Source organism: Hibiscus syriacus, unplaced genomic scaffold (assembly GCF_006381635.1).
Source record: "Hibiscus syriacus cultivar Baekdansim isolate YM2019G1 unplaced genomic scaffold, ASM638163v2 tig00110893_pilon, whole genome shotgun sequence".
NCBI classification, from domain to species: Eukaryota; Viridiplantae; Streptophyta; class Magnoliopsida; order Malvales; family Malvaceae; genus Hibiscus; species Hibiscus syriacus.
The window spans coordinates 2,945,654-2,955,792 of record NW_024062901.1 but is presented as its reverse complement, the minus strand read 5'-3'; the positions used below and the strand labels follow the sequence as shown (position 1 = coordinate 2,955,792).

The 10,139-nt window shown below is 35.1% G+C and overlaps 2 protein-coding genes and 1 pseudogene across 2 annotated transcripts; all 3 read left to right on the top strand.

The window, feature by feature from the left end:
* The first annotated feature begins 4,437 nt into the window (after positions 1-4,437).
* LOC120145035 (serine/threonine-protein kinase-like protein At5g23170) lies at positions 4,438-5,657 on the top strand. Its single transcript, XM_039158949.1, has one exon. The coding sequence runs from the start codon at positions 4,441-4,443 to the stop codon at positions 5,554-5,556; it is 1,116 nt and encodes a 371-aa protein (XP_039014880.1). The 5' UTR covers positions 4,438-4,440; the 3' UTR covers positions 5,557-5,657.
* A 2,018-nt stretch (positions 5,658-7,675) lies between these two features.
* On the top strand, positions 7,676-8,925 carry LOC120145399 (zinc finger transcription factor YY1-like). Its single transcript, XM_039159242.1, has 3 exons — positions 7,676-7,734; positions 8,039-8,243; positions 8,370-8,925. The coding sequence occupies exons 1-3, from the start codon at positions 7,676-7,678 to the stop codon at positions 8,868-8,870; spliced, it is 765 nt and encodes a 254-aa protein (XP_039015173.1). The 3' UTR covers positions 8,871-8,925.
* A 67-nt stretch (positions 8,926-8,992) lies between these two features.
* On the top strand, positions 8,993-9,510 carry LOC120145247 (annotated as a pseudogene).
* The last annotated feature ends 629 nt before the right edge of the window (positions 9,511-10,139 follow it).

The following is a 10,139-nucleotide window of genomic DNA, read 5'->3' as shown; positions in this document are numbered from 1 at the left end:
GTCGTTAGTTAAAAAATTAACACTCCAAAATAAATATATTTTTATCTTAAAATGAAATAATAAGAGTCAAAATACTTTAAAAATAAAGAACAAAGACCGAAATTATTATTTAATTAAATATTAAGAATCTTTCTATTCTAAAATAAAATAATAGAATCAAAATAGCTTTAAAAATAATAAGAGTAAAAATAATATTTTAAAACATGTCGGGAACTAAAAATTATGAAAATCTTATAAAATATACTACCATTTATTGAATAACTTGAGGGTTGTTTAAACGGATAATTCGGTTAATCGATCGAATCGAATTACTAAAACTTTTTTAACTGATTTTCCCCTTTAACTGTTAACTAAATCGGTTTTTTCCCAAAAATATTTAACTGAACTAAGTTCGGTTAATTGATCGGTTAATCGAATTAGCTGAATTAACCAAAATTTATAAATAATATATATTTAATATTTAATATTTTTTGATTTATTTGGTTAATTCGATAAATTAATTCAGTTAAAACCAAAGTTTAAACGCCCCTAAAGCTAAATAATATATATAATATATTAAATATTTAATAATTTTGGTTAATTCAGTTAATTAACTGACCTCAAACCAAATTAACCAAAACTGAAGTTTGAACCATTAGCAGTTAACCAACTGAATCTAAAATTAACCGATCGATTAATTGATCGAAATTTCAGTTCAGTCGGTTAATTCAGTTTTAGCCGAATTATAAACACCCATAGAAAAACTATAGGAAAAAAAAACACAAACTATGGATTCAATTGAATTTATTTTTTATTGGTGAGTGTTTTTATCATTAGGGCTTTAGAATATGGTTAGTACATTTAATTATAAGTTATGGCATTGAACCCAACTTTCCACCCAAGATATTAGGCCTGTAAACGAAACGAACGTACACGATCGGAGGTATGTTCATGTTCGTTCATTTAATAAATAAACGAACACAAACATAAACGAACAATTTTTTTTTTGTTCATGTTCGTTCATTAAGGAATATAGGTTGTTCATGTTCGTTCATTTAATAAGTAAACGAACATAAACGAACACGAACATAAACACGAACATAAACGAACATAAACGTTGGAGACCCTACCTTCCATTGTTCTTTCATGAAAAATAGTCGACAATGCAAATCAACCAAATCTACATTGATAAATAGCGTAAGAGCTGATTAGCAGTGATGAAATATTTGAAGATATCTGATATTTCGATCGATCTTTTAAAGATATTAAATGATTCACACGACTTTAATTTAACACTATAACATTTATCTTAGTGGTCCATGATTACATATGAACAATCATTTTCCACTACGTTATTCTAATAAATTCTCCGGCTAAAAGTTTTGTGACATCAATGACATACTTTAGTGAGATTTGTTAATAATGGTCATTTCCATTAGCAAAGTAGAAAATTTAACAACATGAAGATTTCGAACGGTACAAATTGGACTACAAGGCAATAACATGGATCCGAAATGCCTCTGATGCTACATATCTAACTGATATTATTGCTAAACCACCATTCAAAATTTTAATGTAACTAAAATCTACTCCACAACTAAAGGTCACACAAGAACTATGAAAATAAAAGTTCATTGTCAAAGTGTATTTTCTACTTATTAATGGGTTCTTCCTGGAAAACCCATTACTTCCACTATTACACTCTTTTCCAGAAATTGCATAGAAACCTTTGTTTTGTTTTCTGGCAAATTTTATATATTTTTGTCTTTACAGATGTTCATATACTTCCGATTGTTACCTTTATTTTCCCATCTATTTCTAGAAAGAAGTATGATGTTTTCTTGAGTTTTAGATGTGAAGATACCCATAATAACTTTACATATCAACTATTAAGCCAAATAAAACAGAGAAAGAGATGAAAACGAACCTGTAAAACTTCATATTGCACTATAATATAACTTGTTTTGAAGCTTTCACCGATCGTCTCCACTCTCCAGTGAACACTAGGGTTTGGGAAAAAAGGGGGAAAATGAATATAGGTGCGAGGTGCCTCACGAGTTAACATATTGGATTTAATCTCCCAATAAAATTGGGTTAATTATGGAGTTGGTCATCATAATATCAGATTAATTAATATTTTTAAGATACTTACAAATTGGTCACCAAAATTGATTTAAGAAGATTGGGTTAAACATAAATGAACGAACATAAACGAACATAACCGAACGAACATAAACGAACATAACTGAACGTTCACGAAATGTAAATGAACGAAATAGACCTATGTTCATGTTAGTTCATTTAATTAAACGAACACAAAATCTTGTTCATGTTCGTTCATTTAATAAATAAACACATATAAACGAACTTCCCGCCGCACGGTTCATGAACGATTCGCTGAACGTTCAGTTCATTTACAGGCCTACAAGATATTAATGAATTCATCATTAAGAGTGGGTAAGGAATGGGCTTTATTGTAGTATCCAGTTTAATGATTCTAAAGATTTTATAAAGTAATGTACGGTCCATCTAATTTAGATCCATTAAGCTTAAGGATCTAATTTATATTTATTTTTTATTTTTTATTAATGATCTAATTCTTTATTTTTTTATTTTTAATATAATATTTTAAATTTCTATTCTTAACATAAAATTCATGCATTCATCCCTAATAATAATTCAATATAAATTATAACCTTAAAGATTGTTAAAGCACTCTAACGTTAGAAAAATAAAATCAATTCATAAATTCTTTTCATTCAATTGAATTCTTAAATCAATAAATTGAATCAATTAAACTCTAAAATAGAAAATTGAAACAATTAAACCTTTGAATAAAAAATTAAATTAATTAAACTCTTAAATCGAAAAATTTATTCAATCAAATCATTTAATCAATTTTTACTATCATATAGTACACGAGATTATGCCATATAGAATTTGTGGAATTTACAAAAAAAATTAAAATTTTAAAAAGTTATAAAAAATTAATAAAATTTTAATACTTTCACTTGATAACACAATAATATGATATGTAATATATTTGATGGTTAATATTGATAAAAAGAAAAAGGGTGAATTGATGATTTTTTAAACTATATAAATTTAATTGAGTATAGTTTTTTTTAAGAAAACTTAACTAATTAGGTCCCTAAAATATTTTTACTTTCCTTTCAGATGTGAAGTTTCTGTGCTATTTTTTAAAATTAGGTCCCTAAAATATTTTATAATAGAAAAATCGTACAATATCAAAATTTATCAAAATTTTTCATTACAATTGTTTCTTAAAAAATAAATAAAAAACTTAAACATATGAAACTCAAACAATATAACAAAAAATCTATAATTATGACATTTTATTTAAAAAGTGTCATCGTTCGAATGTTCTTAAAACCAAAATCTTGATATTTTTCTAAAACGTGAGCCTTCTAGATTTTAAGACCTTGTAACGTATCACATACAATACTTATTGATGATGGGTCTACTTCCCCGTGTGTATAAATTCTTGTTTATATAATTATGAATTTTATTACTCCAAGAATTGAATTAAGATCGAACATCTTGTAGAAAAAAATAAACATCGCAAAAAATAAAATTATCCATCGTTAAAACTAATAGGATTCGATAAATATTTAAATTTAAAATTTAAAATAAATTAATATTTAATTAACACAAATTCAAACGGTTATGGGTCTAAAATACTATCACACACACAAAAAAAGTTTAGAGGAGAAATAATTATTTCTTAATTATTTTATTAGTCTAAAATAAATAAAAGATAGTATTTGTTTAAAAGATTTATAATCGTTCAATAATAAATACTTTATATATATACAATGTCCTACTTGAATTCAATATTTTAAAAAATAATAATGATCACTTAATTATTAATGCATGTTATTTATATCAAAATTTACATTTAAATAATTATTATTTTATACGCAGATAAAGAAATAACATACACCATCGGATCATATATATATATCGTTTAGATTCTCTTGAATACTCAACACAATATTCGGATAAAGTTCATCATTATCTGTTCTTTAAGAAGTCAAAAGCTTTGATTGATGAGTTCGGATCAATATATACACACAGTTAAATCCTATTCATCTGCAGAAAAACCAGCTGTTCCAACTCGATCGCTCAGTCTCCAACTCAATTAAAAATGAATCAACTCACATAAAAACTCAGAATATATTGATTTCGATTTAGAAAAGAAAAGAAAGAAAAAGAAAGGGTCCCTAGAACCGGCTATGGTGGATCAGCTACTCATCTCGCCTTGTCAGAGCACTCCTCTTTTAACTAGTACTCGTAAGACTTCCTTTTACTTTTTCTCCTCTCAATAATTCATCCATTATAATTTCTCCTTTTCATGCCCCCCTTTATTTATTTATTCATTGTTTAGTCCTTAAATGTTCCTTCACCAGAGCTTATACTTTTCTAAACAAACAAGAAACAATGGTGAAGTTTTGTTACGAACAACTCGTGGAAGCCACCCAAAGTTTCTCTCCGTCGAGGCTGGCCGGAAAAGGCAGCCATGGAACGGTGTATCGAGGCGTTCTTCGAGATAACCAAGTGGTTGCCGTGAAGAGATCCTCCATCAATGGAGTCGAGGCGCAACGTGAAAATTTGAAGAAGCTGGACAATGAAATATCCATATTGTCATCTTTACGTGAAAGTTCTAATGTCGTCGGCTTCATCGGAGCTAGTCACGGCTCGGCCGAGAACGACGACAAGCTTCTGGTTATGGAGTTTATGGCTAATGGTTCTTTGCATGACTTGTTACACGCCGCCATCACGCCTCCGTCGTGGCCTAAACGTGTGGAAATCGCTATGCAAATCGCGAGGTCGGTTCAGTTTTTACACGAAGGCAAGCCTTTGGTTATCCATAGAGATATTAAATCGGATAATATCTTGTTCGATTCGAACTGGACTGCTAAGCTTGCTGATTTCGGACTCGCGATCTCGCCGGCGGACTCGTCGAGTCAGGCCGCTCAACCCGCCGGTACGATCGGGTACTTGGACCCTTCTTACACTTCCCCTAACGAATTAAGCACTAAAAACGACGTGTTTAGTTTAGGGATCGTGTTATTAGAAATCATCAGTTGCCGGAAAGTTATTGATCTCACAAAAGCGCCGGCTTCCATCGTCGAATGGGCGGTTCCGTTGGTGAAAAAGCAAAGAACGATCGAAATCTACGACCCCAGGATTCCATTTCCAACGTACATGATGGATTGCATGATAAGGAGAATACTGAACGTGGCGTCACGTTGTTTATCTGAGGACCACGACCGCCGTCCTCCGGTTGGAGAAATTGTCGTGGCGATGGAGACTTGTTCCGTTGAACGAGTCAGACTGGGGAATATGACCGCCTGGACCGGCGTTTTGAATTACTTGGTTCAACTCAAGAGGCGGCGGAAGCTGAGTAGGAAATGCAGCAGGGTGGTTTATTCGACCCAACAAGGTGACCTTAATGGCGGCGGTGTTAATCCGACGGGGAAAGTAGTGTTGCTAAAGGAGATATCAGCTGGCAGGTGTCAGATTGAAATGAAGTTCTGTTTTTGTGAAGGATGAGTTGACTCGGTTTGCGATGTGAGTTGAGGGAGATGAGTCAAAGTTTTTGGTCTTGGGTTTGTGGATATGGAACGCTGGTTTTAATTAAAAAACAGGCATTCCAAACGGAAGATTCCCAAAAAGTTGGTAGCATGAAAGCTTTGTTGGATGCCCTCTCATCCCCTTTTACTTTCTTTTCCATTTATATATACACATTAATATTTAGTCATACGTCATCATAGTTTATATATAATATATAAATTATACATTACTAATATTCTCCATTAATTATTATCGAGTAAGAAACATATGAAACAGAGCGGATGAGTATATTTATCCAACTTCTGTCAAAACCTAGCTTCTCCATCACAAGTCATAGGTAAGGCCACTCAACCCCGTCGTAAGCTTTACTCATATCTAGTTTCAGTGAAAAGCAACATTTCTTCCATTCTCTCTTTTGTGTGAATGAATGTAATAGTTCATATGTCGTGACTATATTATCCGTGATCAATCTTCCCGGTACAAACGCGCTCTGAGCTTCATGGATACATAAATGTAAACAGTCTTGTATTCTATGAACCATCATCTTCGCTGCAATTTTATACAAGACCTTACACAAGCTAATTGGTCTGAGCTATGTTAATCTTCTGGGGGATTTGACTTTTGGGATTAGAACAGTACGATCTCTTCGAAGTTTTGGGTTCCATTTAACAGTCCAATGCAAAATCCAGCAATATCCATTCCTACAATGTGTCAGAATTTTTTGTAGAACATTGCCCCTGGCCTATCTTCCCCTAAGGCTTTGAGAGGACACATTTATTTCAATGCGGTTGTGGCTTCTTCGAACGTGAAGGGTCTGCACAGTTTGTTATTTTTCTTCGATCTCGATTATGCATGGTTGTATTTCATTCGATATGGACTCAGCTACATTAACAGAACCTGTAGTAAATAACTCCACGAAGTACCTCTTTGCTATCTCATGAATGGTTGACTCTTTTGAATGTTCCTCTCCTTCACCATCTTTGATAGTTCTGACCTTGTTCTGACGTTTTCTATGGGACGTGAAGAGGTGGAAAAAACTTGTACTATTATCATAGTTTTTTAGCCAATTCACCCTTGCTCGTTGTTCCCAATACAACTCAGCTTTATAGATTTTCATGTTTAATTAGAGTTGTGCTTCCATTAGTTGACCAAGGTTTTCTTCTAGGGATCCGTCTCTCTTAGATCATTTAGTTTCCTCCTTAGTTCGCGTTCCGTCATGCCCTTCGTTTCAGATAAATCCTGGTACCACTTGTTCAGTCCTTCTCTAATTCATTCTAATTTCTCCAAAACTGTGCTTGGTCGAGATGTCCATATCTTTTCAACTTGAACTTCCATTCTCGATGACCTCGTATTGCTTCCATTCTTGATCTTGTATCTTAACCAGAGACCCCCATCTCGATGCCAGTTTCAAAAAGAAATCTTCACACCGGCAGTTCAGATGCACACCTATTAATGAGACTGAGAAAAAGGCCATAGGCACTCCTCTCTCTTGATACACAGGGACCAACCTTTCAAACCAGAACTCTAAATCCTTCGCTCTGTTCTCCATCGCTTTCTTTTTCTCATCCTCCTACGGGAAAGTGATAATGCACACATTCTTTGCATATCCCAGGTCGCCACTTTGACATTGAACCCGTTCAGAGGTATGAACACGTTCAGAGGACTCTTAACCTCCCCATCCCCTTTCTTCTTCCTTTCTCCATCACCCGCTTGATCCTTCTGTATTCCCATCAATGATTCTTTGTACGATCTATCTTGTTAAAAGATGCCGACTTATCTGCTCCCCTCCTTGGAACATCTCCTGTACTCCTTGGAGCTTCTTCTTTACCACCCCATCTTTTCCTTCTGTGCATCTCTTTCCTGATATTTCGCCACCGCAACAGATATCCTTTTCCCATCGATCGTAGCGTTATTAAGCTTCTCAATGGCCTTGAGCATATCCTCCTTGGTTTTGAAATGGACGAAAGCAAACGTCGCATCTCTGTACTTTGGCCTTCTATTAACAAAAGAAATAAACACTCTGGTAATCTTACCATGGTGCTTAAACCAAAACCATAAAGCTTTCCTCGACTCTCTTCTACTAAGATTATCAACGAAAATGCACCACTTTGCTCCAGTGAGGAGCGACGCGTCACTAGCACTTTCCTCGACAGTCTTGTTTTTTTTATATAATGTTTAAGTGTGCCTTTGATGAGCTAAATCCAAATCTCTGGACAGTCTTTGGTGATAGAAATATGGTCCATATTCGTTTTCACATTTTTTGGAGACTCCCATCACTATATTTTCAATACAGTGTAGGTTGGAAGGATAACATCTTGTGTGTTCGGTTTATTTTATTTTAAATAATAGATTTTGTGCATAATTTCAAGGCCATAGGGAGGAGTGGTGAATGAATCATCCCGTAAGGGATTTTTGTTGTCATCTTTTTCTTTCTACTTTTCTCCTACCTAACCTTCCTCAGCCGATTGTTTTGTTTAGAGCACACCTTGAAGGCGTTGGATGAAAAGGAGAAAGTGTCTGAAGCACCAGAGCCTACTACTGAAGTTATTTTCCTTTGCAGCTATGAAGGCTGTGGACAGACGTTTATTGATGCTGGTGCTTTGAGAAAGCATTCACACATTCACGGAGAGAGACAATATATTTGTCACTATGAGGGTTGTGGGAAGGTATCTTGTTTAAGATTTCTACTTCTGATGAACGATAAAGTCCTTAAGAATCACTGTTACATAATGAAGCTGTTCTGATTTATGCTTTCTTGGGAACTATGTAAATGTTTAGTTCCACCTTTGAAGTGTTTCATTGGTGTTACCCCGCCTGTAGAGAAGATAATTAAAACACCGAAGTCTTCTGATCGCCCTTATGCCCGCCCTTACGAAGGTTGGGAGAAAGCTTACATACATGAATACAAACTAAAACTCCATTTAAGGAGAGAGCATCCGGGTCATATGTCAGATGAGAATGCCGAGAACGCCGCACCTAATGCCGATAATGAGATGTATGAAGGCAGCGATCATGATGCTTATGCTGGAAAGCGAGTTAACGGAAGAAGTCAGAAGCAGAGTAGGGCCAAGCCAAACGTGAAGATGCCCCCTGCAAAGATTGCAAGGCAGAAAGTCTCGAGCCCTTCCCCTGCCACTTTGCCTATACCCAAAAAACAATGGCCAGTCAAAGAACAAGTATTCGAGGAAGAGGATAGCGAAGAAACGGAAGAAGACCGCGACAATGTAGAGGATGGATGGAAGTATAGGGAAACCAATGAAGAGGATGACGAAGAGACGGAATACGAGGACTAGAGCAGACTTTCATACTACTGAATAAATGTGGTGTTGGGTATTTAGCATCCGTTCCCCTTCTGTTACAGGAAAGCTATGTGATGTTGGGGAAAAGAGAAATAATCTCGCATCCATTCTCACCTCACCTTATCCACTATCTCTTCTGATTCCTTTTTCGTTATTTTTCATCTCTTAGTTCATAAATTTCAAACCTTACCTTTCTCGTACAGCAATGGCAACAACAGCCTCAGCCACACTGTGTCCGCCCACATTGGCCGCTGCCGGCGTAGGCAGCCCGAGAAGAAGAACTTCGATCAAAGTGAATTTCATCACATGACTTAATTCCTTTGGTGGGCTAAAAGCTCACAACAATGTGGTCTCACTAGGCCAGCCAGCGTGCCTCGAGCAGTCGTTTGCAAAGGTCGTGAGCTCGCTCAAAGCTCCGTCCAAGGGGAAAGGCAGAGGCGGCGACGGAGCCTTGTCTTCGACGTGTGATGCGGTGGGTGAGATATTCAGGATTGCAGCCATCATGAATGGACTTGTTCTTGTCGGAGTTGCTGTGGGGTTCGTTCTTCTCCGAATTGAAGCATCTTTGGAGGAGGCCGAGTGAGCATAACCTTGTATTGTGTCGTAATATATGCCTTGCTTTTTCTTTGGCAAATTCGTAATGTAATTTGCTTTCATCCTTCATGGACATGGAACTTCGATTGATTTCAATTCCCAACTAAATTCGTAATGTAAGACTGAAATATACAGTCAAGCAGTCCTCTCATCTCATCATCTTAGACCGTTGACAAGAAATTATGGGATTCAAAGTTGCCAACAAAATAAACTAGTTGTCTTGGAAATCAAAGTACACAACTTGCAGTTCTTGCTTCATTTAATGAGCAGGAAATTAAACGAAAAGGCAGAGTGCATGCATGTACATGTTTGCTTTGGATAATGTCCAAAGGTGTTTTTGTCGTTAAGGAGCTGATTATTATTTTTAATATAATAAGGACTGAAGTAGGTGAATTAGCTTTGTCTAAACTTTTAAGGGATTGATTAATAGGTAAAGTATATAAATGGTCATCAATTACTGACATATTTGTTTTTCAATCATTAAGTTTCAAAAATTATAAAATAATCATTAAAGTTGAAGGATTCAAAAAAGTCGGGTTTGATAGGTAAACGGGTCAAGCAAATGTGAAATAAAGAAATTGAAGCATGATGTACTTGGATTGCTGAAATTGATTAGCTTTTCAAGGACGAAAATTGCAGGGCTGAATTTGCTGTTAATATAGAAAGTTT

What these genes read in the sequence shown, in the direction of transcription:
- LOC120145399 (XM_039159242.1), top strand. Translation starts at nt 7,676, where the DNA reads ATGCACCACTTTGCTCCAGTGAGGAGCGACGCGTCACTAGCACTTTCC. An exon ending in GCACTTTCCTCGACAGTCTT is followed by an intron (nt 7,735 to 8,038) that starts GTTTTTTTTATA and finishes AACCTTCCTCAG; the next exon opens with CCGATTGTTTTGTTTAGAGC. An exon ending in ACTATGAGGGTTGTGGGAAG is followed by an intron (nt 8,244 to 8,369) that starts GTATCTTGTTTA and finishes CCACCTTTGAAG; the next exon opens with TGTTTCATTGGTGTTACCCC.
- LOC120145035 (XM_039158949.1), top strand. Translation starts at nt 4,441, where the DNA reads ATGGTGAAGTTTTGTTACGAACAACTCGTGGAAGCCACCCAAAGTTTC.